The following is a 27,222-nucleotide window of genomic DNA, read 5'->3' as shown; positions in this document are numbered from 1 at the left end:
ATATAGACTTGTCACAATTATATCTACAAGTAATTTCTGGTCTTGTATCTGAACAATGTAAAATTGCAAACATGATGCCCAAGACTATTGTATGTGTGTACCATTTCAAGGCAATGATCATGACCTAATGACTGCTATGCCTTGAACTGGCAACTATGGGCCTTGCCTGGGGCATTAGATGAGCACTGAAGCACCACATCCGGTCTGGGTAAGTTCTATAAGACTTTCTGGGACATGGGAGGGATAAGGAGTAGCACAGGCTGCTCTGACATGATAAGAGGGAGGGAAGTACGAGGCATATACACACTTCCAGCGAGGTCCCATGATTGACATAGAGTTGTTGGACTGGTGGGTCTGCTTTCCTTATTCTACCCTGTGACCAACAGTATTATGCAATCATCATCCAGAATGGGGTTGGACGGTATCCACATTTTCATACAGTTTCTGTACCATACTGGGGTATACGGTATTACTCAATGTGCACACAAGGGGCACTATTTCTTAAATTATATTTAAAATACTACTATTTAGGCAACAGGGATCTTGATCCAGGAGGGGATTGAATGTTTGTTTGTGTGTCAATTAATTCCGTAAGGGATGGGTTGCCAACTGGCGATTTGACACAAAAAAAATTTTCACTCATTCATTCAGTCTCTGCTGTAACCAAGAAGCTTGATTTTAACATCTAGCCACTTAGCTAACAAGTTAGTAAACCAAATGCACAGCTGGAGCTGCATATCATTTATTTGACACATCTTAGATTTCTTATAGTTATACTTAACTTCTAGTTAAGTTCTAAGCAGTGGCGTAGCACGGTATCATACCCCAGTATAAACACTATTTAAATATATAAGCAAACGATTGGGAAATCATTTAACTTTGTTGACAACTGTAGAGGGGGGGTCCTCTAAGGAACAGAAGCATCAGGGGTTTTTAGAAGAAGTTCCACCTCCTGCAGGGAATCAGCCAGTCGCTACCCTACAATCATTTAAACAGGAATGTCCCTTGAAATTAAGTTTGAGCTCTTAAAAGGAGGTGGGGGTCACGACAAATTGTGATAACACCCACTGTATCTCAGCTGCAGAACCGCTTTTAACCCCTTCAAATCCCCTCAAGTTTAAGTCCACTTAGCACTGGTCCCCCATGTGGGGCTCCCGAGTAGCGCAGCGGTGTAAGACACCACTGACCCTGGTTCGATTCCAGGCTGTATCACAACCGGCCGTGACAGGGAGTCCCATAGGGGGGCACACAATTGGCCCAGTGTCGTCCAGTTAGGGTTTGGCCGGGGTACGCCAACATTGTAAATTAGAATTTGTTCTCAACTGACTTGCCTACTGTAGTTTAAAAACATTTTATTTATCAAAATTAAAAATAAAAACATTTGTCACATGCAAACGTACCGTGATGGCAGGGCGAAACGTCCAGGATATAAGATTCACCGTGATGGTGGGTCGAACCAACCAGGATATAAGATTCACAATGATAGCGGGTCTAACCGACCAGGATATAAGATTCACAATGATAGCGGGTCTAACCGACCAGGATATAAGATTCCTTGTGATAGTAGTTAAAAGGCATCCTGCTCCAAACTGTAATTTACATATAAGTGACGGTACTCCTTATGGTCCAGTGTTTACCATATATACTACATACCGGGTATTTGGAAATAGCCATGGGATCATTTTTTAATACTGTCAATACCGTTGAAACTATTTATTTGAAGTGTTTTAATAAATGTGAATATTTGAAGCTGCTTTTAAAGTAAATACCTGCAGTCAACTTGTGCAATACGTTAGCAGATAAAGAAGATCGCGTTCATTTCATGATTTTTCATTATGAAGCTTACCGGTAGTCCCCAGTCATGTTTACAAGCACACAACGACGAGAAACCAGAGCCTTGGGAGTCACTCAGTGTTGTGCAGCAAGTGCCAGGTGTAAGATCTAATTACACTATGGACTTTTGAGCTGGGGTATCTGTCCTGCAAATAGTTTAGGTCAAATAAAATGTTCACAAGGCTCTAGCTAGCATTTAGTTAGCATTTTACCTTTTAGCATTGCTAATCTATGGATTACAGAGACTGTGGGGTTTGAAAACAGTGATCGTGTTCAGTGCCGGTATTACCGTATATCTCAGCATGGCACAAGGTCAGTATAAAAGGTATGACAATCTGGATACCGCCTAAGCCTAGCTCCAGTATGTGGCTCGTTTTAAGAAACTAGGCGTATGTTGCACGTCACTACTTCACAGGAGAGGCATTTGAAACCCCAATTCTTATTTTTAATTTTTTATAGCAAAATGCGTTTTTTTGGCAGAAATGCCTTGTGGAACATGTGAACTTTCATGTGCCTTAATAACAAACTTGTATGCCATCTGTAAATATGAATAAAATTGTTCCAATTATGAGACTAGTTGTTTTAGCCACAGAAAAAGATGGGAACTTTCCCGCAAGCCATGATTGGCTGGCATAATGGATGGGCTGGACATGCCGGGAGATGAGTTCGGATTGGTCTGCCATGTAGCATGCTTCTGTCTATAACATGAGCTGCTCAGTATGTGTAGGTAATCCTGTCTAACGCAGCTTTTTTTTAATGAAAGTCGTTTTCATTGAAAGTTAAAGCATACGGTTTAGCTAGCTAACATTATCCGACTGACTCGCTAGCCAGAAACAAACAAAAACATTGTTTAGAAAGTTGCTTTTAGTTGCCTCGTTTGCTAGATTGACTGGATGGACTTATTGGTGTTAAAATACACCAGATATTCAATTTTGGACCACCAGGCTGCTGATGTCTTGCAGCCTGTCATTTTTGTGTTTATACTTTTTCATAACGACAAGTTTGATGTCGGGCGACAATAGAATGTTCATGATGTCAGTGTGACAACTGTCTACAGACATGTCGATAGACGTAGTATAAACCAGACTTTAGTCTTGAAATCTTTGGTTGTTTAGTACACTACCGTACTCACTCTGTTTAGCACGTGGCCTCACGTGAATCCTTAAAGAGATGGGTGGGGCTAAGGCTTAAGAGGGTGTGAACGATGCAGAATGGGCGTAGACAAAGAGCTCTCCAGTAGGTGTTACAAAACATTCAAGGACCATTTTCTCAAAAGTGGGGTTACAAATGTATTAACATTCAAATGAGAATTACTTTCCCATCGTTCCTCAACTGTAGTGTATGATATACAATTTTCTAGCTCTGAGTCTACTTTTATCCAATATAAAAAACACAATTTCAAATTTTGCTACATAAGACCAAATCAAGTCAGGTCGGTCACATATGGACCACGAGTGTGTGAATGACGAGTGTGTGAACTGAATCTCCACTATGATCTTTGTCAGAGACTCCAGTCACCAAAGTTAGACAGATCTCTCTGCTACCGCACGGCAAGCGGTACCGGAGCGCCAAGTCTAGGACCAAAAGGCTCCTCAACAGTTTCTACACCCAAACCATTAGACTGCTGAACAATTCATTAAAATGTACATTGACATATAGCCTCGTTATTGTTATTCTTATTGTGTTACTTTTTATTATTACTTTTTATTTTAGCCTACTTGGTAAATATTTTATTTTTCTTTAACTGCACTGTTGGTTAACGGCTTGTAAGTAAGCATTTCACAGTAGTCTACACTTGTATTCGGCGCACGTGGCAAATAATTTGGATTTGATCTACAGGTCTGACTGTCTGGCCTAACGGGATACAATAGCAGAAAGACCAGCTTATTGACGTCAGCAGTAGCTGATCTGGTCTGGTTAAGCAGGATCACACTGACCAGTTTGGCTCCTCTAGGGAGTCTTTCCGGGAACCCTGGTCAGGGCCTAGACGGCTAATATGGTTGGGGCATAGAGAATGTGTTTGTATCTGTGGGACTATTAATAATATATGAACACTACTCTGCTATTCAATTGGAAGAGAAAGGACATAAGACAAACGTGTCAACATACAGTCCTAGTAGTTTTAATATTGGTAGAGCATGGCGTTCACGCCGCCATATAGACGCTTTTATCCAATGCAAATTACAGTCATGCGTGCATTTTTACGAATGGGTTGCCCCGAGAATCGAACCCACAACTCTGGTGGTGCAAGCACCATGCTCTACCAACTGTGCCATACAGGACCACTCATTTTACTTAAATGAAAAACTAAATTTAAACAACCAATGAAAAACAAAATTTGCTTTTGAACAACCCTGAGAGGAAAACATGCAGTTTTTCCATCTTACCGTAGAGTGTTTCCAGTACAGGATGATCTCAGGAATGTTATCAGCAGGGTGCAGCAGGTGGTAGTCTCTCCACTCGTTCCAGTCGATGGTCATCGTGCCGTTCTTGTCCATGCTGTTGACAGAGAAAACAGAAAAGACCAGAACCATTACAACATAGCTTTTTACAGCGCCGCTTCTCTTTTGTTTCACCAGACCGTCTATGTGTGGGCGTGTGCCTGAATTCAGTGTCAGTAAGCTCACACATGCACAACTTTCTGATAAGATTATAAATGCTTTTAAGTGCTGCTTTTTTACTTTCCAAATTTAAGCATGCCATGGGCATTTTCTGTGTTGGGTTATGGGAATCTTTCAGTAATCTTCTTAATTTGGGCTTTTTATAAGCAATTAAAGGGCTGCAGGTTTTTGCTGTGGCTTTCTTTGTAACAATTAAATTAAACTTGAGGAGAGGGCAGAAACAAACAGAGTCAAATACGAAGCGAAGAAGACGATGTGCGTTTGTGAGGCAGGGCAAGCAGACGGAGATGATTCCATTACTTACTACATGATAGGGGCCCAGACAAGGCCCTTCCTTATTCTGAGACCAGCAAGAGGGCGAAAGAGAAGGGGAGAGAAAGGAGAGGGGAGGCACAGAAAGGGGGAGGGCAGGGACATGCACATAAACACACAATTAGAACTACAAAAGAACGAGGGGGGCTCTGGTGGTGATGTCATAATGCCCACCCTAACTAACGCCTGAGGAAGAATCTTTCAAATGGATGGAATAAAACCAACTACTCTTAGTGATTTCATGATATCCATATTGGACGTGGTGAAAAATGGCTTAATATGTAACATGCAAGTAAAATAGATCTACTTCCTGGTATTAAAACAACTTCACAGTCAGAAGGACATAAGGCTAACTTTATCTCAACTAGAGTAAATCATTGTAGTTTCCTCCGCTTATCAATATGCCTTGCACATATTAAACATGTGGGTCCTTAGAACTGTAAAAGGCAGGGTTCTCCCCAAAGAATTTAAGAGGGGCGCTGCGCCACTATGTAAAAAAAAAAGTATATACAGTACCAGTTAAAAGTTTGGACACACCTACTCATTCCAGGGTTTCTTTAAATTGTACTATTTTCTACATTGTAGAATAATAGTGAAGACATCAAAACTATGAAATAACAAATATGGAATCAAGTAGTAATCACAAAAAGTGTTCAACAAATCAAAACATATTTTATATTTGAGATTACTCAAAGTAGCCACCCTTTTCCTTGACAGCTTTGCACACTTGGCATTCTCTCAACCAGCTTCATGAGGTAGTCACCTGGAATTCATTTCAATTAACAGGTGTGCCTTGTTAAAAGTTAATTTGTGGAATTTCTTTCCTTCTTAATGCGTTTGAGCCAATAAGTTGTGTTGTGACAAGGTAGGGGTGGTATACAGAAGATAACCCTATATGATAAAAGACCAAGTCCATATTATGGCAAGAACAGCTCAAATAAGCAAAGAGAAACGACAGTCCATCATTACTTTAAGACATGAAGGTCAGTCAACGCGGTAAATTTCAAGAACTATTCAAGTTTCTTCAAGTGCAGTCGAAAAAAACATCAAGTGCTATGATGAAATTGGTTTTCAAGAGGACCGCCACAGGAAAGAGAGAGACACCAGAGTTACCTCTGCTGCAGAGGATGAGTTCATTGTAGTTACCAGCCTCAGAAATTGCAACCCAAATAAATGCTTCACAGAGTTCAAGTAACAGACACATCTCAGAGGAGACTGCGTGAATCAGGCCTTCATGGTCGAATTGCTGCAAAGAAACCACTACAAAAGGAAACCAATAATAAGAATAGACTTGCTTGGGTCAAGAAACATGAGAAATGGACATTAAACCGGTGGAAATCTATCCTTTGGTCGGATGAGTCCAAATGTGAGATTTTTGGTTCCAACCGCCGTGTCTTTGAGACAAAGAGTTGGTGAAAGGATGATTTCCGCATTTGTGATTCCCACCGTGAAGCATGGAAGAGGTGTGATGGTGCTTTACAGGTGACACTGTGATTTATTTAGAATTCAAGTCACACTTAACCAGCATGGCTACCACAGCATTCTGCAGCAATACACCATCCCATCTGGTTTTAGCTTAGTGGGAATATCATTTGTTTTTCAATAGGACAATGACCCAAAACACACCTCCAGGCTGTGTAAGAGCTATTTGACCAAGAAGCAGAGTGATGCAGTGCTGCATCAGATGACCTGCCCTCCACAATCACCCGACCTCAACCCAATTGAGATGGTTTGGGATGAGTTAAACCGCAGAGTGAAGGAAAAGCAGCCAACAAGTGCTCAGCATATGTGGCAACTCCTTCAAGACTGTTGGAAAAGCATTCCAGGTGCTGCTGGTTAAAATGCCAAGAGTTGTAAAGCTGTCATGAAGGCAAAGGGTGGCTACTTTGAAGAATCTAAATATATTTTAATTTGTTTAACACTTTTTTGTTCTACATTATTCCACATGTTATTTCATTGTTTTAATGGTCTTCACTATTATTCTACAATGTAGAAAATAGTAAAAATAAAGAAAAACCCTTGAATGAGTAGGTGTCCAAACTTTTGACTGGTACTGTAGGTAGAAAGAAAGTCCACAAGATAATGTTGAAAACATTAGGATAAGAACTTATGGAGAGTTTGAGATACCCATATTGACTCCAAGAAGCAGAGTGATGCAGTGCTGCATCAGATGACCTGCCCTCCACAATCACCGACCTCAACCCAAATGAGATGGTTTGGGATGAGTTGGACCGCAGAGTGAAGGAAAAGCAGCCAACAAGTGCTCAGTATATGTGGCAACTCCTTCAAGACTGTTGGAAAAGCATTCCAGGTGAAGCTGGTCTGCAAAGCTGTCATCAAGGCAAATGGTGGCTACTTTGAAGAGTATAATATATAAACAATATTTTGACATTATTCTACAATGTAGTAAATAGTCAAGAATAAAAAAGAAAATTGAATGAGTAGGCGTGTCCAATTTTTGACTGGTACTGAATATATGGCAAAACATTTTCTCTAGATTGCAGGAAATGGCAGTAACAGGTGTACGGGCCTCTCCTGCCGCTGTACTCAGCAGCACCACCTTGTTAAAAAATCCTGGGGAGAACCCTGAAAGGGCAAGCCTCAAAAAAGCCATCAGGTAAGACAAGATAGGACTGGAGTGGCAACTCTGACCAGGACTAACAGAGTAATCGAGGGAAACACCAATACTTCTGTGGAATGTTCTGGTGGACTCGGGTTACCCAGTCGACCCTGGCAGTGGTAAATGGACGACACTGACTGCGACCAGTCAGCCATTCGGGAATTAAAGATGAAATAGAGAAATGGGGAGAGAGAGGATTTCTCCCCCGAGGATCTTCAACCGAAGATTACACAATACAACATCAGTAGTGTTGAACCTGCACACATGATTATATGTACTATTATTACTACTGAAATTAACTGGATTTCATTATCCTCATTGCATTGTACTGCATTTACTGAAATGCTGTACCACTATATTGCTTTGGTAATATCTAGAAATTGTATGTCATGTCAAAGCAATCTGAATTTGAGAGGAGAGAGAAGTAGAGACAGTCAGAGACTAAATGCATGCTGGACATTACGAGCCATTAGTTTAGACAGGAGTGTTGGTGAGACGGGAGACTCGTCAGCCCAGGTTGACAGCCTCACCTTTTGAGGATCTTCTCAGCCTGCTGCTCAGAGATGTTAACCCCCAGGTCTCGAAGGGACTGCATGATTTCCTGCGAGTCAATGTGACCTGTGGGGCAAAAGAGTAAACATCAACATCGACCACTCGCAATGTGCTTGAATTATGATGATATCATCTCATTAACCGGATATTATATCACTAAGCTTTTAATACCAGCTTATAGAATACTACATCAAATGTAATAGACATAAATGCAGAATTTCCTCAGTTATAGTATGTCATTATGTATGCACAGCTTAACCCAATGCATCATTTTCCCCCCAACTGCCCAAGTGATTAGTATGTTATAGCACTTTGAAGGCTAAACAGTGGTTTAAGTGTAACTGGTAGTGATAGAAGTTAACACAGGCAGTGGTTGAGTGGCTCCAGCCTGTGTTCCATCGTACCATCGTTCTTCTTGTCCAGGCTCTTGAAGACCAGCCGAAGCTTCTTCTCGTGGTCTCTCAGGTAGTGGACAAACTCCTCAAAGTCCAGCTGGCCGTCCAGGTCCTTGTCTCCCGCTTTCACTATTTTCTGTCAGATGAGAAAGAGGCATTTTACATTTAGATAAGGATTAAATATCAACTTACATACAGGTTGAAGACAAGACAGGTGAGTCAAGGATACAGCTGTTAAAAAAACAAAAACATGGAGGATTCAAGGCAAGGGGAAATTATAGCCTAAATTTAGTTAAAACTATGACAAAGGTGAGCCACGAGAAAGAGATGGACCGAGTGATTTGAGGACAGGCGTGTAGGTCAGTGAGGGGAAGGTGACAGCCATCTGGGTCTTGTTTGCTCCAGAGTGGTCATATGGTGGGCATCACCTGATCCATTAGTGTGGAGTGTTTAGACCATCACAGCCACGTTGAACTCTAACTCAAGCCTGGCGGAAAGAGCATACGGGCTGTCCGAGCCATTGAGCTGAAGGCGTTGAGAAATGCATGTGGAGCTGAGTGCATTTCAATCATTAACCCCTACCCCAATGGGCTCTGAGCCAAGGAAGAGCCTCTATTAAAAAGGTGGAGCTAGGCCTGGGAGTTCTTCTCAGCGATTTAAAGTCAATCTTGACTCACAGTTATAAACTTTGGGTGAGGAGTTTATGAGTGGGTCTGGGCCAGCTGAATCTATGAGGACTGACTCACATGGTTGTGTGTGCATTTCCATGAGTGTAGGGGTGTGTGTATGGTTCTGTGCATTTCCAAAAATATCTGAACTTCTGACCTTTGGGGGCCATGTTAGGGGACAGGTGAAAGAATAACTCTTTGTTATTAGTGTAACTCCTTATGTTAGACTTTTAGGTTATCACATCAGGTTTATAGAGTAGATTACCTAAATACAGGTCCAATATATCTATATATTCTAGGACTATTGTGTTTCTAACAATCCAGCCCCTTTTTAACTCCTACCTAGCCTCTGCCGTGTCCCCAACAACCGGATGCATCCGGTTTTCAGGGGAAATAGAAAGAGAGCCTGTGACGAGACTTCCGCTTTTGGACATTAACAAGGCGACACTCCATCTTAACTCCTCCTCCACATTTACTGGATTGGTTGAACAGTTCAGAAGAGAATCTCCAAACAGTTATTTAATCTTCTGGTCAAGACCAGTATGTAGGGGATCTAGTTTCAGGCGTTTCTTTTACGCCTGCTACGTTAGGTTAACTCCTACCAGTCCTTTCCTGAGAAGTGTGTGTCTCCTCCTTATGATTCAATAAATAGAGCAAATCTTAGGTCTCCTTGAGCAGTTGGCTGATGGCCAGCAGTGGCTTCTGGGTAAAACGCAGCCAACAGTTAAAGATAGATGATCTTGGGGGGATTTTGTTTTATGTGGTTCAGGGTGGTTTTGTGTATGTGTCCAGGTAGAGGGGTATTTGATTTATTAGTCCAGGGTTTTGGTTATTGTTCTATGTTAGTTTATTTCTATGTTCTGTCTAGTCATTTGTATTTCTATGTTTAGTTAATTGGTGTTGGGGCCTTCAGTTGGAGGCAGCTGTCTATCGTTGCCTCTGATTGAAGGTCCTATAATTAGGGGTGTGTTTGTATTGTGGATTGTGGGTAGTTGTATTCTGTTTTGTGCTTGTCACCTGACAAAACGGTTAGTGTCGTTTCTGTTAATTGTATACGTGTTTATTTTGTTTCTCCTTCTTATATATTAAAAAGAGAAGAGTATACACTTCCTTGTTGCGTCTTGGTCCTCCACACACGACACTCGTTACAGTGCATGTGAAGTTCTTTAAGCCGGACACTAACTTGCCTACCAATATTCCTACTTTTGGGGACAACTGGGCCATCACTGTGGGAGGGGGAAAGTGTCCTTCCCATTGCAAACTAAGCATGATTCACCTGTCTTCGTCAAGATGGGTCCAAAATTATTGGCACCCTTGATAAAGATGAGCAAAATGTACAAAAATAAATACAAATATTGAGCTATATTGTATACTCAAAATTTGAAAATTATACTAATACAATTGCTCAGAGAAAGATACTTTTTTTTAACAAGTAATACTTTTTTCTCAAAAAGATAGGGGTCAAAATTATTGGCACCCCTGTTTTCAATAAAGGAAAGGGAAAGGGCTATACCTAGTCAGTTGTACAACTGAATGCCTTCAACTGAAATGTGTCTTCCGCATTTAACCCAACCCCTCTGAATCAGAGAGGTGCGGGGGGCTGCCTTAAATCGACATCCATATGGGATGTCATCAATACCTCACATTGCGAGGATAACGGCACTGAGCCTTTTTCTAAATGTTTTATGAGATTGGAAAGCACATTGGGAGGGATCTTAGACCAGGGTTTCCCCTAACTAGATCCTGGGGCCCCCCCTGGGTGCACGTTTTGGTTTTTGTCCTAGCACTACACAGCTGATTCAAATAACCAAACTCATCATCAAGCTTCGATTATTTCAATCAGCTGTGTAGTGCTACAGCAAAAAACAAAACTTGCAGCATGAGAGGGGGTCCCAGTACTGACTTTGGGAAACCCATTCCTCCATACAGAAAATTTCCAGATCCTTGACATCCTTCGTCTGCGCTTATGGACTGTTCTCTTCATTTCAAATCACTGGTTTTTAGTGGGGTTCAAGTCTGGAGACAGATGGGCATTGCAAAATCTTGAGTTTGTGGTCAATTAAGCATTTCTTTGTGGATTTTGGTGTGTGCTTGGGGAAGAAAGATTAGGCTGGAAGATCAATTTGCTGCCAAGTTTAAGCGTCCTGGCAGAGGCAACCAGGTTTTTGGCTAAAATGTCCTGGTACTGGGTAATGTTCATGATGCCGTTGACCTTAACAAGGACCCCAGGACGCAAAATAGTCGATCTTCCAGCAAGACAATAACCCCAAGCACCAATCAAAATCCACAAAAATAAGCTTAACTGACCACAAAAATATACATTTTCAATGGTCATCTCAGTCTCTGGACTTGAACCCCATTGAAAACCTGTGGTTTGAATTGAAGAGGACAGTCCATAAGAACAAACAAACGATGAAGGATCTGAAAATATTCTGTATGGAGGAATGGTCTAAGATCCCTACTAATGTGTTCTCCAATCTCATAAAACATTTTAGAAAAAGGCTCAATGTCATTATCCTCACAAGGTGAGGTATTAAACAGGGGTGCCAATAAATTTGACTACCATCTTTTTTTAGAATAAAAAACATTACATGTTAAACAACATTTATTTATTTGACACAGTATTTATCATCTTTATTAAGGGTGACAATTTTGGACCAGACTGTATTTTTAGAGCATTAGGTTTTATACTATATTGAACAGTCTCTTGTTGGTAGCAAAAAGGTGTCAAAGAGTGGATTATAGTGCCAAGTGGAAGTTGACTGCCATAAACTAAATCGAGTGACAGCAATTTGAGTATAGTGTTATATAGAGATACTTTGAGAATAGGAGAAGGCAAATAAAACAATTCTAATAACCAGGGTCGGTCAGTAGACCCAGGAAACTAAGCTAATATGGGTGTTTGCGAACTCAGACGCATGACCATGAGCAATCCTTTTAACAATGGTTTGTTTGCCCTCGAAAAGAAGGAGACAGCTTTGACTGAACATCAGATAAACTCAACCATGTGCACTAACTAGCTGGCCATTTCTGCAAGCTGAAACCTAAAAACAGAACCAGGAGCGACTGACCAAAGTTAAGGGTAAAACTGGAGACGCCCACTAGTTTGTTTATAAAATAGTGGGTTTTCCAGCTAATAGTCTAATTATTGAGGAAGTACAGAATTTTTGGGCAATAACAGGAATGAGTTCAAAGTCCAGTCTTAAGAACTATAGTGCCATTTTCTCACTCATCCCTCAGAATACATTTAAGTTAAGTTTGGTTGACAACAAGCAAATATCAACCAAAGCATTAGCCTACATTCTAAGAATTTTTGACGACACTAATCTGGGCTTTCTTACATTTTCTAGACATTTCTAGACTCTTTGTTCCACAGGAAGCGTCTGAGCCTTCTTTGAAGGATACCTGCCAAACCCCTGACTTAACCTTAAATGAATAATCTAAAGAACCAGTTCAGACTCAGAGTCAAGAGTAGTCTAGCGTCGGCTCCCAGGCTTCACTCACATACAGAAGGTGAGTTCAAAGCCTGTGGCAGAGGCTAAATGAAGTCTGACTGGATAGAGTTTGGAAGAACGTGAATTAAAGACAAACTCATGGTTATGAAATGAATTGTCTGAAATATTTTGTTGGAATAAATCATTAAATCCATATTTGACCCCTATGAAAAAGCAAATGACAAAATAAGGACAGTGCATGAAGCACATTAAAAAGCTAGGTCCTAGGGGGTTCAAAGGACAATGCATTGCTGACAAATGTTCAGCAGAACGTTAGATTATATATAACAAGAAAGAGTTCATTAAAATTCGTGTGAATTTACAATAATTTCCAAGTTATTACACAGCGGCAGAGAGCCTGTCTACAGACTGGCCACTCACACAATCAATCAAAAAGCGAATTCTACAGCTGTAGGGCTGTCTGCTAGTCTTGCCATATGAATGAAAGTGCTGAATGAAATAGCGAAATGCTAACTGGAATTCATTCAAGTGTTATTGCTATAATCACATAAACAGAATTGTACAGCTATAAAAAGATTCCAGATTTAAAAATGGCATATCTACCTTCCGCCAGTTTCGATATGTAGAAAATTCCTGAGAAGGAAGAAATAAGCTCAGTTTGAAGAGAGACTTGAGTTCAGCTGGTAGTCCATTTGATTCAAAATACTCAAATTCAGTGTGTTCTGAGTTTGGAAAGGGCACGCACAGGCACACGCACAACATGTTTCTCTTAGGTAAGTGTAAAATAAAAATAAATAAGTTACATAGAAGAAAAAAAAAGTTTGCCCGCTCTGAAGTGCAAAGCTGGAATGCTGGTAGGCAGAAGACACATATGGGATAAAAGGACTCAAAAAGGTCCCTCCCACACAGAGGCTGGTAGGACCAAGGAGCAATCTTATTGGATGCCACAACATCCCGCCCTCTTACTATCTTTCCACCACAGGCTGTCAATATTTCAAGAGAACCAAACAAGACTGCATTCTGACAAAGGAGCCCCCCCCCCCCCCTTTAGCCCCCAACAAATGGCCCCTTCATGAAAAAAAATGACTTGTGCACTTGAATGAAATTAAGGAACCAGAGGTGAACTTTCCGGAAAACCCTTTAAAGCTCCTCTTTCTTTCAGTCCAAATTCTTCTTATGTGTAATTAATTACAACAGCTTAAATACACAAGTCACATCCTACCGTACTGGAATGTGACCAACTGTGGCAATATTAGGCATCTTCCTCTTTCTTACACAGAGGAAATCATGAGATCATCAGCATTACAGGGAATCAGATCCTGGGACCGAAACTGTGGTGCGCTGTATGATCAACACCTTTAACTGGGTTATTACAGAGAAGTGTTACCATTATATCAAGGGGGATTTGATATTTAAACTAGCTGAAGTTTGACATTGATGACCATCTCCTATAGTACAAGGTCATGCACAAAATCTGTTACACACTAAAGTGCAGTTGTAATTGTGGGGAAACTTTGAAACGTCGAACATCTTCCTTTCAAGAAATTTGACAATTTTTATGTCTAACAAGATGGCCAATACACTGGATATTAGTAATCTTGTTAGAAAAGGAAAATGGCCCACTGATGTGCTCAGGAACTTTGGCGACACACTACCACACCATTAGCATTGATGACATATTTTTTGAGACTGACTGCAGTAGACCATCACAGCTAATACGCTACCATTACGCTAATATGCTACCACTAACCCAAGGAGTACTAGCAGAAGCACAAATGCTAACCCAAAGTGTAGTCAAGAGGGATTTGACATTTTAGTTATTTAGCAGACGCCCTTATCTAGAGCGACTTACAGGAGCAATTAGTGTTACCTAGTCGGCTCAGGGATTCGAACCAGTGACCTTTCAATTACTGACCCAATGCTCTTAACCACTAGGCTACCTGCCTCCCAAGGGATGAAGTTGGTGGATTTATTAAGTTTAGCCTATTTTAACTTAGTAGCCTGCTCTTGAAATGTATACAGGTAGGCTTACAAATGGGCCCTTTAAGTAGAAAACTTAAGTAAAAAGCAGCATGAAACGTCCCCTTCTGAAGAAAGAACATGTACCTGTAGAATTAGGACTAAATGAGAGGTTACCACCATTCCAGACTGTATTGTGTGTCAGTAATAGAGATCACCATTGACGTAACAGTCTGCTCCAGTAAAGTGTCCTCTGTCAACGATAGAGGTGGTGAGAGTAAGGAGTGATTCAATTACAGGCACAGGAGATTGGAGAGTCCCAGAGACTGCCGGGTGCCTGACTGCAGCAAGCCTGTAGAACCCACGCACTTGTCCACTGCCTGCTAGAGGAACCACCTGTAAAGCTATCCCACTGAAGGGGTGCAGGGGGGCCGTTTTCAGAAGAGGGGGGACATTTTCAGCGAAGCATCACTTGGGTGACCGCCAGGTATCTAGCTCTCGGTCTTCCCATTTCACTTGGCCAGCTATTTCTGGGTGAGTCACTCGGCTGGGGTCCAAGGGTAAAGGAAGAATGGCCGCTGACGAGAGGGGTCTTGGTATGGGGGGGGTCTGTGTGTGTGTAGGTAGGTCAAATCCACGGTTCAATATAATGTACGCACATCCAGGAGCTGTTACACGTGCATGCAAGGAGAATACCTGTACAGAGTTTAGATGCTGCTAGATTATTAGATCCTAAAACATGGTAGATCGCTCCGAGATTCTAAAACATTGTTATATCCACTAAACCTAGTCATCCCTTTAGAGTTAGGCTATAGACATTTACAAACAAACGTCTGGTCAAAGTCATTACGGCCATTAGGCCGTCACTGATTTGTAGGGTAAAACATTTCAGTCACTTTTACTCTGCTTTGTCCAGAATGCACGTGGCTGAGATGTAAGGTAAGACTCACCCTTTACACATAACACGCTTATTCAAAACCAGCCAAGTTGATTGAGTTAATACATTTAAAAATGCTGCTACAATGAAAATATTGAAACACAACATGAGCAGCTTTAATATTGCAATTGAAAAATTAATTAGGCCCTAATCTATGGATTTCACATGACTGGGAATACAGACATGCATGTTGGTCACAGATACTTTTAAAAAAGAAATAAAAAGAAATAGGTGCATGGATCAGAAAACCAGTCAGTATCTGGTGTGACGCATCATGTTGATTAGGCTGTTTATTGTGGCCTGTGGAATGTTGTCCCACTTCAATGGCTGTGCGAAGTTGCTGGATATTGGTGGGAATTGGAACATGCTGCTGTACACATCAATCCAGAGCATCCCAAACATTGGGACATGTCTAGTGAGTATGCAGGCCATGGAAGAACTGGGACATTTTCAGCTTCCACAAACTTTGTGTACAGATCCTTGCAACATGGGGCCATGTATTATCATGCTGAAACATGAGGTGATGGCGGCAGATGAATGGCACGACAATAGGCCTCAGGATCTCGTCACGGTATCTCTGTGCATTCAAATTGCCATCGATAAAAAGCAATTGTGTTTGTTGTCCGTAGCTTATGCCTGCCCATACTAAAACGCCACCATGGGGCACTCTGTTCACAACATTGACATCAACAAACCACTCGCCCACACAACGCCAAACACACCGTCTGCAATCTACCCGTTAACAGTTGAAACCAGGATTCATCCGTGAAGAGCACACTTCTCCAGCGTGCCAGTGGCCATCAAAGGTAAACATTTGCCCACTGAAGTCGGTTACGACGTCGAACTGCAGTCAGGTCAAGAAGCTGGTGAGGATGACGAGCACGCAGATGAGTTCCATGAGAAGGTTTCTGACAGTTTGTGCAGATATTCTTCGGTTGTGCAAACTCATAGTTTCATCAGCTGTCCGGGTGGCTGGTGTCAGATGATCCTGCAGGTGAAGAAGCCAAGTGTGGAGGTCCTCGGCTGGCAAGGTTACACGTGATCCGGAAAAAAGTACGGAAAAAGTAAAAAATAAAATAAAATAAAATGTATGAAATGTATGCATTCACTACTGTAAGTCGCTCTGGATAAGAGCGTCTGCTAAATGACTAAAATGTAAATGGTCCGCGGTTGGACGTACAGCCAAATTTTCTAAAATGACGGAGGTAGGGCTGGGCGATATGACAAAAACATAATATCACAGTATTTAAAAAAATAAAAAATAAATTGACAGTATTTTATGTTTTGGAATAAGTTCTACATTTGCTTTATGAGTAGTTTGTGCCCCTTGGGTGGCAACACATACATTCTAAGTGACTTCAAATGGGTCTTTCTCCATTCTGATTGTTTTATACTGTTAAATTCAACTTCAACCTAAAATATTTTCAGCATTTTCAATTTTTGCATTTCCCGCACTCATTTGAGATAATTTTTACACTGCTACATAGGGATGCACGATATGGTCAAAATATCTAGGCCTTATTTTACCAAATGTTGCAATTGCGATTTGACTTGCAATTTACAGCAAAACACTTCGGCGAACTGTTGGAATAATGGAAATAAAATTATTATTCTAATTATATAGTTCAAATATAATAGTGGGCACTTTCAATACAGTGTGGATGGACATGACAACGAATGAAAATGCCAGGGAGGAGTTATTGTGACAGGGTAGGAACCAAAGTGTTGATAAGTGTTTCCTAGGGCACCCAATAATCTTTGGCTACATTGAATGTTTTCTCAGCTACTTCATGTAGCTAACGTTCATGCTTTGCGTATTCCTTTCTAATTTAGAATATACTGTTTTACAAACATGCTGATTGAGGGCTACACCATCACTGGTATTATCAGGACGTATAGCTAATTAAGTTTGCTCAGATTCAGTACATTTATTAGATAGCTAGTATGCCAGCTAACTAACGATTAGCATTTGCGGCTAACAAGATTTAGGCCCAACTTGATAAGAAAAAAACAACTAGCTTAAGCTGTTTGCAGATGTACGAAACAAATTAAGTGTAATTATTGAACGCTAGTGGATTTTAATTATAGAACGCTAGTGGATTTATATTAAAACGCAAGTGTCTTGTGCTCGAGCAACAACAAAATGTGCCCATTGAGTGACAGGGGGCGGGGATAGGTCTGTGTGGAAAGCAGCATGGAGTGAGAGAGAGATGACTCAAGTAGCTAAGTAACCTCTAAAAATGGGATGTTACGCACGGAGTATCACATTTAACAAACCAAAACACTCAAATACCGTTTTAGAAGGTAAAGTAAAAACCCCAACCGGTCCATCAATACCAGTATTACCATCAATACCAGTATTTAGTCAAATACGGTATACCGCCCAGCCCCCGTTGGAGGGGGCTTATGGTAGAGAAATTAACATACAATTCTCTGGCAACAGCTCTAGTGGACATTCCTGCAGTCAGTATGCCAATTGCACACTCCCTCAACTTGACACATCTGTGGCATTGTGTCGTGTGACAAAACTGCACATTTTAGAGTGGCCTTTTATTGTCCCCAGCACAAGGTGCACCTGTGTAATGATCATGCTGTTTATTTAGCTTCTTGATATGCCACACCTGTCAGGTGGATGGATTATCTTGGCAAAGGAGAAATGCTCACTAACAGGGATGTAAACAAATTAAATCAGGATATTTTCCACCTGCAGACTGCAATGTTTTTATTTGTTGGCTTAATGTAGGCTATTTTTTACATACAATGGCAATTATTACTTTTTAGGTTTGTATAATTTTAGTTTAGATTGATATAATTTTTATTAACCACATGACAATGATTGAGATATGAAATGAATTATAAATGAATTATTATTATAAATAAAATAAAATTGTTCCATGAACATATGATCTGTGTTCCAGTTCGTTAGAAATGGTAAGATAAATTGCCATTCCATATGAGAAAGGTAGCCGACTCCTCGTGTTGGTAACTTCAGGAGAGTATTGGTAGAATCTGCAATAGCCAGCAGGAGCGGTATGAGAATGGTTGAATGGCGCCCACGAGTCATTTGTGTCTTATTTCATCAAACAGTAAGCTTAAAGCCTCACACATGCTCAATCATAATTTTATTAAAAACACATAGGGTGTGTGTCTATATATGGAAAAATACTAGTTAAACATTTTTGACCAATCGATTGGTCGAAGGAACACACGACTTTCGATCAACCAAGATTTTTTTTTTCCTTCCCGGGGACAGCTCTACCCCTAGTTACCACAGCCACAAAGTAATTTGTAAAAATTCATTAACATTTTTGGTTTTATTTTTTGTCTTAATTTAAGGTTAGGCGTGTGGATAAGGTTAGGGTCAAGGTTAGGTTTAAAAATCACATTTTAAGAAGATAAATTGTGCCTATTTCTACAATTTATGACTTTGTGGCTGTGGTAACTAGGGACGACCCTGGGAATGGGACATGGGGTCTTACAGCTGTAGGGTCTTAATTTGAGCCAGTTTGATACTGCAGGAAAATAATAGGAAATGTGAATTATAATAAAATTTATATTTTTGTAGGGGTTGATACATTTTTTCATAAGGGAAAACCAAGTCTGAAATTTGTAAGTGGAAATAAGCCTTTTAAAACCTCAAAGTTCTCCTGCAACAGGGTGATCAAATTAAGATCCTACATATGTGTGTAATAATAAGCACAACAGAAAAACATGTTGTTTTCTTCCTTCTCCATTGAACATCTAATCAAATGGCTACCCAGACTATTTGCATTGCCCACCTCCCCCCCTCTTTTACACCGCTGCTACTCTCTGTTATTATCTATGCGTAGTCACTTTAATAACTCTACTTACATATTACCTCAATTACCTCGACTAACCGGTGCCCCCGCACATCGACTGTACCAGTACCCCCTGTATATAGCCTCGCTAGTGTTATTTTACTGCTGCTCTTTGTTACTTTTATTTCTTATTCTTTTAGGTATTTTTCTTAAAGCTGTATTGTTGGTTAAGGGCTTGTAAGAACTACACCTGTTGAATTCGGCACGTGACAAATAAAATTTGATTTGAATATAGGCCATCTTGCGTTTACTCCCTCTCTATGCAATAGACACCTTAGAAAAGGCCATAAACATATAGTTATCAGCATATCAGCAATCTCTCTCCAATACAGTCCTGTCATTAGGCCGGTCTAAAAGTTCTCATCTAATCAGTCCACAACAGTCCAAAGTGTCAAAACGCTTTTCTACAGCAAAAAAACATGCGGTCAGTCAGTATGTATTGTAGTGATATTTTTGCACTAGTTGGCTGCACCAAAACACCCCAAAATGTTTTATTTATAACTTGTTCCCGAACCTCTTTTAAAAACAGGGAGCCAAATTGGGAACATTGAATCGCAATAAAATCACAGTATCAAATCACAATACATGTTGAACCGTGAGAATCGCAATATCGTATTGGCACCTAAGTATTGTGATATTGTATCAGAATGTTCCTGGCAATTCCCAGCCCTAATGTATTGTTGTAACTGGTGAAAGTCACAGGTTTGAGCTGAGATAAAGTCTAACATGTGTGACACACGTACATGTGTCATGAACGATGTGTGTGGGTGCGTGCGTGTTTACATTTACGTCATTTAGCAGACGTTCTTATCCAGAGCGACTTAAATGCATACGTTTGTATTTTTTTTGTACTGGCCCCCCGTGGGAATCGAACCCACAACCCTGGCGTTGCAAGCACCATGCTCTACCAACTGAGCCACAGGGATATGTATGTATGTATGTATGTATGTATGTATGTGTGTATGTGTATGTGTATGTGTGTGTGTGTGTGTGTGTGTGTGTGTGTGTGTGTGTGTGTGTGTGTGTGTGTGTGTGTGTGTCCTTCACTCCAGTTCAACTTTGCCAGGCCTAAATGTCCTGTCGTTAAGAAACCTATTATAATGGGATTGGGGACTAGAAGTCTAAATGGCGGCGGTATCTAGATTTTCATATTGTCAAACAGTACAGTCCTTCTCTCATCCCAGGATTTAATTAAGGTATTACTGTCTTTGTGTACTAAGGGTGCAAAGAATCCGCAAAAACAGCCCATTGGGCGTCTATTACCAGAATGCTAACAAAACTTGCACATAGCGTATTTCCATAGTGACTGCTAGCTAGATATGCTAACGAGCGCAAAACGAAAAGAAACTAATTGCAAAGACAGGCAATCTAGCTAAAAGTTATACAAGTATAGGTAGTAGCTACCAAATGTCATTTTTGGAGAGTTTGGACATTTACAAGTGAATGTGAATGAGAGACATTGTGAAATGAACAAAGTTTTGACACATGCTTGTCTGAAGGAAGAAGAGCACTGGCTCTGGAGCAGCATGTGTACACGCTGTGTCTGTGTGGAGTCGCTAGAATAACACAGGGCTCTACGCTGGCCTTTATTTACAAGGAGCACGTGTGCGCCTAAGCTGAAAAATGTAGGCGCACACAAAGACATTTAGGAGTACAATGAAAAATATGGGAAGCAACAAAGCTAGAATCTTACATTTTTATAGACTCACTGGTGCTCTTAAATAAAAATTCCAGGTCGCACAGAAAAATATTTAGGCGCATATGTAGAGGCCTGCAACAGGCCTGCCTGCTCTGCTCGGAGAAGAGCAGACTGAGGGGCCGAAAATGGAGAGGCGTGCAAGACGCAAGGAAATCATTATAGCAGTGGCAGCTGAACAGATAAGTCAACCAAACGCTTTGACTTCTCAAAACACGGCTAACACTATATGATGCCCCGTATCCTTATTGATTCAGCCAGTTACTGAGCTAACTAGCATGTTAAACCAGATACACAGCTGGACTCGCCATCTCCCACTTTCTCCCTTTGTGCCATTTACCACCAAAGCCTAGCATATATTATTAGTCAAATGCCATACATCGTATTATCACGTTTACTCTGCAATCTGCGGTGAAGTCGAATTGAAAGCAGGCATTGGACAGATCGTCCATACATAGCGGTTTTCACAGACCTGCAACAAGCCACACATTACATCTACTTTTGAAGCCTTTTTGGACACAATGTTCTGAACCCACCTGATAACTTGAGCCAACGTTTGTCACATAGCACAATGCTAAGAGAGTACCACGGCACAGTTGAGTACCACCACTGTACATGGTAACCCTTAAGTGACCCTGAAGAGGACAGCACTTAAACAAATGCTCATCACATCCCAGAGGACAATCACGAGCCAATTTCTAAAGATTTCTAAAGTTGTTTGTGCATGTTCACTGGAATTAGGTATTTTGGCTGTGAAATGGACAAGCAGTACCTGTGACATCTCTCAGAAACTTCTCCTCTCTGAAAGGGTGGCACTATAGTTCAGTGTCAGCCTGTGGACACAGTGTGAACTTTAAAAGATGTGCCAAGTTTGTCAGATCACCAAAGAAGACATGCTCCCTGTAATCTCTATATTCTGTCCTAGAACATTACAGAATTTTGTCCACAAACTGTTGAAATACTCAACTCAAAAATTACCTTTTCCAAATTGAACCACACTTTTCAGTGTCTTAATTACTGTAACTTCAAATGTGCTGCAAAGGAGACAACCAGTAAATGGCCAGTTCAATCCCTCCACCTGCCACCCCTCCACACATACAAAGTGGTTGCTTCCATCCCTGCGTTACCTGTTGAAAGCCATCAGGGGGCACCACCATGATTAACACTGTGGTCTTCTTCGCAGGTGCACCATCACTCCTGCCCTTGTCATCCCTCGCAGATGTGTCAAGGTCTCCCTCGAGTCCAGTTTTCTTGGCAGTCTTTCCACTGACGGCAACCTCTGCTTCGCTCTCCTCCGGTGACTGGGCTCCCACGGGCTCACACTCTGTCCTTCCCACAAACCATTGGCATAGGGAAGTCCACACACTCTGCAGCATCGTCTCTAGACTGATGCTCGCCTGGGTGCTGAAAAGCCGGTGTCAACACACAATTAGAAAGGTGGGTCAGCCGAGGTAAGAGTGCTGCGCCGGTAGAAAAGAGAATTCACGGCGAGGGCAGGTGAGGACAACCGCAGAATGCAAAAGAGGGTCCTTCAAGTTTCTTCCGCGTCACTGCTTCAGCTACAAAAGCCCCTTTTCCTGTGTGCACTCAGCTGTGCTCCTCCTTTCGTCATCCTTCCTCAGATGTATCAGTCAGTATTAGTGGCACTTTTCTTTCTTTCAATCAACGCACACCGTAAGTTCTTCTCTGCCCAAACAAAAACATAAATTTAGCTGTAGCTTTAATGCAGCCAAATATGCAGGACTAACCTGTTCCAATCAAAACGATGTTATGGGCAAACTCTTAAACCACTAACATGTAACTTCTGTTAAAGACTAAAGAATGATGCACCTGCAACTGATATCTTGAGTTTAGTTCGATACTACCTTGGCTGCATCTCTGCTGCATATCATCTACTGAGGTTAAGACTGAGACAGGAGCTACAGTGAGATTGTCCGTCGATACTGAGCCTGCTAACCGGCACAGAGTAATGCAGTAAAAAAGAAGAGGCTCCTGAAACCTGCATTCTCACTGCAGCGCTGCATCAGCCAATCACAGCAGCCCACACTGATAGGTCCAACTGGAGATTCCCCAGAGCTGGACTCCACAACCAATTAGAATAGAGGATACAACGAAGCAACTCATTTATGACTTGTCATCCTGAATCGAATGGGTTTGTAAGGGTTGGGGGAAGTCTCTCTACTCTCAGAAAAACCTGCTGACTGTTCTTTCCCCTCCTCCTCTTCGATTCTCTCCATCAGAATGTCAGTATCACCGTGGCAACCTCACCCAGCTCTGCATGCTCTTTTCCACTAACACATACTGATCAGCAAAACCTCTTCAACTCTCCTCACTCTTCATCTTTTCTGTCTGCAAAAGCCTATATCACAACCTGCCGTGATTGGCAGTCCCATAGGGCGGCGCACAATTGGCCCAGCGTCGTCCGGGTTTGGCCAGTGTAGGCCGTCATTGTAAATCAGAATTTGTTCTTCACTAACTTGCCTAGTTTAATTAAAGGTTATACATTTTTTTTTAAAGACTGCTCCATCCAAGACACTGTTCTGAATGAGCTTGCACGTCTGAGTATTAGTTTGAATTTGTATTTTTCATTCATTTTCAACTTGAAATTGAAGCGCAGAACCGATTACAGCTGAATCCCTACCATTACTTAGGACTACTGAATTTATTACGATGTCTCCGACAGGGTTGGAGTCAATTCCATTTTTCAGTCAAGGATGTCTCATTCCGTGAATGATTTGGAATGTTGCCCATTAGCTTCAATCATGCCAATACTTTTAAAACATTTAAATCAATTGAATTCTGGTCATTTTCTGAGCAGACTTAACCTTGGTGTCCAGACTTCCCCATGTTGACCTTTTGGCCAGGAAACACATATTTGTTTCCTTCAACACTAGCTGATTGTGCATTGGGATTTTATCCAGAGATAACAACAGAAGATTATTGCAAAGGTCAGCGAGTCCTCCTCATGTCTAGGGACATATCCACATAAAGGATATTAGTCAATTGAAATGAATTCATTAGGCCCTAATCTACTGATTTCACATAACTGGGAATACAGATATGCATCTGATGGTCACAGATACCTTAAAAAAAAGGTAGGGGCGTGGATCAGAAAACCAGTCAGTATCTGGTGTGACCACCTTTTTACCTCATGCAGCGTGATACATTTGTATTTGTATTTATAAGGGATCCAAAACAAAAGATAACAGTACATCATATAACAGAATTAAGCCACAACATACCTACAATACAAAATGTATAATACCACCATAGAACAATATTACAATGTACGTGTGTGCGTGTGTGTAGAGTGTGTGTGGTAGTGTGTGTGCGCGTATACAGTACCGATCAAAAGTTGACACACCTACTCATTCAAGTGTTTTATTTATTTATTTATTTTTTTAAACTATTTTCTATTTTCTAAAATATCACATGGGATCAGGGAGTAGCCCAAAAAAAGTGCTAAACAAATCAAAATATATTTGAGATTCTTCAAAGTAGCCACCCTTTGCCTCGATGACAACTTTGCACACTCTTTGCAAGACTAAATATGGAGCTGCACAATATTAGAGCTGCAGTTTAACCTACCAACTATGTGTAGACAACTGCTGTGAAAGTATTGATTAAATGTAAAAAATCCCCTCAGATTTGGTTTGGCCTTACTAATGTCTGCAGCCCTGCTGTGCTGGCAACAATTAAGACCAGACTATTCACCTCACCCTTGACAGAACTGATTTGAGGTTCTGACTAGGGCTGGCACAATTACCGTATAATAGTATAACCAACGATTATGGTAGAAGACCATCATGAAAATAAAATGTCTGTCATAAACGTTTAACCATTTTTGTGGAATGAACAGCTGACTGAAGACGGGACAGCCTGGCATTCGTGCAGTTGAGTTTGTGGACGCTTTACAACAAGCAAGGTGTTGTAGCAAACGGTCATTTGGCTGACCAATAACAGTTATCCAAAATTCCATGACCGTCACAGCACTTGGCCTGACCTGTTAATAACAGAAAGAAATAACAGTATTGACAGAATACTACTGTTTCATCACCACATAATCAAATTGTACCTCCCTTATAATTACAGTCCTGATCATATAAAAAAATCTGAATAATAATTTTAATGTCATAGATGTTCCAGGTGTAAATTATATACATAATGCTTATATTCTGACGAAAGGCAGTATGTCCCTGCTTTCAATAAAATAAAGAGTCAGAGGTGGGGCATCCCCTGCTGGACAATATAATAAGTATTTTTATCAGGAAGACAAGTAGCCTGGCTGACGGGACTCGCTCTGGACAGGAGTTTGTTGTAAATGCAGTATTCGCGCAGAAATTGGCTGAGCTTTGATCTCAAGTTGTTTGGATTTGAAAATCCAACAGTTGTATTGGAAGAGGGCGCGCTCGGGGGCTGTGTGTGGTTGTCCATCTGGTTGTTTGAGTGTGAAAGACAGAGGAGAACCAATTCAGTAAAAAAGAACAGCCCCCTTTATTATCAACGCATCGTGCCTTCAACATCAGGAAGACTTGGGAGTCCGGTGTTAGCCAGAATACAAGACAAGAGCCACAAGTTATGAACTCATGGTGAGGAAATGCTGTGAAATCCCATTGACATTCACAGAGATGGAGTGGCTAATGGAGTGAGCTTTAGAGGTTGGCAGAATGATGTCTATGGGTGAAGTTTACCTCAGGGAGAATCACCATGCTTCCTTCCATAATGATCCCTTCAGCCCAAATCTCATTACTGTGAAGGTTAGGCTCATTACTGTGAAGGTTAGCCTACGTGTTGAAACCATTAGCCGTTTCCTTGGCTTTCACCAATTGTCCATTCAATTAAAAGATGCACTATATAATAGGATGCCCTCCATGTTTGCCTCTAGGTGCGCTCGTGAGCCAGAAAGGGTCCCTGAAATTAAACCGCATAACGCTGTAAAGAGGGCCACGTACCCTACTACGGAAAACAATGGGGTCTTGCCATTCCATATAAGCTTAACTTCACATTAGGTCAATAATGCTTATGTAAACGTGATAATAATGTGTTCTAAATAGGCTAACAATCCTGTTTAGAATGGCCATAAGAACACATTTGACTGTTATTGCAATCGACCAACTTAGCAGTTACCCTTGAGGTTGGACAGTCGTGGCATTCATCTTGAGATCATGTCTTCACGAACAATCGTTTCACTCAATCATCCCCTAGTCATTTGAATAAAGGGTATTATACATTTCCTTTGAACGCATTCAGTTGTACAACAGACTAGGTATCCCCCATTCCCTTTCAACGGAGTTTGACCAAGGCAAATTTAGGAAGAAATTATAATTTTTATGGCAGGTAAAATGCATCATATTCTACAGTAAATGGAGGGACATGGACATGCAGTATATGAGAAGCATCAAAGACAACTTTTCTCATACCCATTTTGAGCTCAAACCCCTTGCCTGACCTTCGGAGGCACTTCATTTACAGTAGAGCAGCTAAGCGAAACACACACAAAAAAGCTGAGCTGGCACCACACACACACACACATTACAATTACCCAGCTAATTGGACAAGAAAAGTGCATAGAACAGTGGACTTGTCTCAGACTCTGCAGCAGTGAAGGGAGTATTTGTATTGTCCATGCTTGTAATGATTGGTTAAAGTGTAGCATTTTTTGTATTATCGTCAAGATGATAAACTGTAGAGAACGCGTACAAGTAATTTTAAAGCACTAGAGCTTTACCTTTCTTCCAAAACTCACTGGATATCAGAATGACATTTGCAAATTGCCCAGCAGGCATTTGTACATAATTTACCTTGCAAAGGATCAAATGGCGCCGGAGAAGAAGGCTGACGTTTTACATGTCCCCAACCGATTGTGTTTCTTTGTTCGTTTATTTGCGTTGAACTTATTTTGTTCATTATGTGGCCGCTACCGTCTCTTATGACCGAAAAATAATTTCTGGACATCAGGATTGTGATTACTCACCATGGACTGGCAGAATCATTTTTTTCCTTTAACGAGTCTGATGAGCCCGACGCTAATGATATACTGCTTTCTCGGGGACAGGCCCAGATCCCCGTGATTTGCGTGAAAAGGAGGTGGAGAAAAAGGGGCCAAAGGGCAGGTTGCCTTCTGAGAATTCGTAGGCTATCAAATAAACCCCCACTTCCTTCCATTCTGCTAGCAAATATGAAATCTTTGGAGAATAAAATCAATGACCTACGCGGAAGATTAAACTACCAACGGGACATTCAAAACTGTAATATCTTATGCTTCACGGAGTCCTGGCTAAACGACAACACCATCAACATACAGCTGGCTGGTTATACGCTGCACCGGCAGGATA

The 27,222-nt window shown here is 41.1% G+C and overlaps 1 protein-coding gene across 5 annotated transcripts in view; it reads right to left on the bottom strand.

Annotated features, from left to right (window-relative positions):
- The window catches only part of slc25a25b (solute carrier family 25 member 25b), a 48,656-nt gene that overhangs the window by 10,724 nt on the left and 10,710 nt on the right, over window positions 1-27,222 (bottom strand). The window contains exons 1-5 of one of the 5 annotated variants that reach the window (XM_014143101.2): window positions 22,015-22,853; window positions 8,343-8,469; window positions 7,917-8,004; window positions 4,759-4,794; window positions 4,221-4,332 (exon numbers count right to left, since the gene is read on the bottom strand). In XM_014143101.2, coding sequence (XP_013998576.1) covers window positions 4,221-4,332; window positions 4,759-4,794; window positions 7,917-8,004; window positions 8,343-8,469; window positions 22,015-22,263 — 612 coding nt within the window. In that variant the 5' untranslated portion in view covers window positions 22,264-22,853. Of the gene's footprint in view, window positions 1-4,220; window positions 4,333-4,758; window positions 4,795-7,916; window positions 8,005-8,342; window positions 8,470-13,059; window positions 13,318-22,014; window positions 22,854-27,222 lie in introns of those variants that run through there. The other 4 variants (XM_014143109.2, XM_014143088.2, XM_014143116.2 and 1 more) reach the window with 4 other exon arrangements.

Source organism: Salmo salar, chromosome ssa01, assembly GCF_905237065.1.
Source record: "Salmo salar chromosome ssa01, Ssal_v3.1, whole genome shotgun sequence".
NCBI classification, from domain to species: domain Eukaryota; kingdom Metazoa; phylum Chordata; class Actinopteri; order Salmoniformes; family Salmonidae; genus Salmo; species Salmo salar.
Note: the sequence above shows the minus strand (reverse complement) of the source record. Positions and strands in the feature narration are given on the sequence as shown.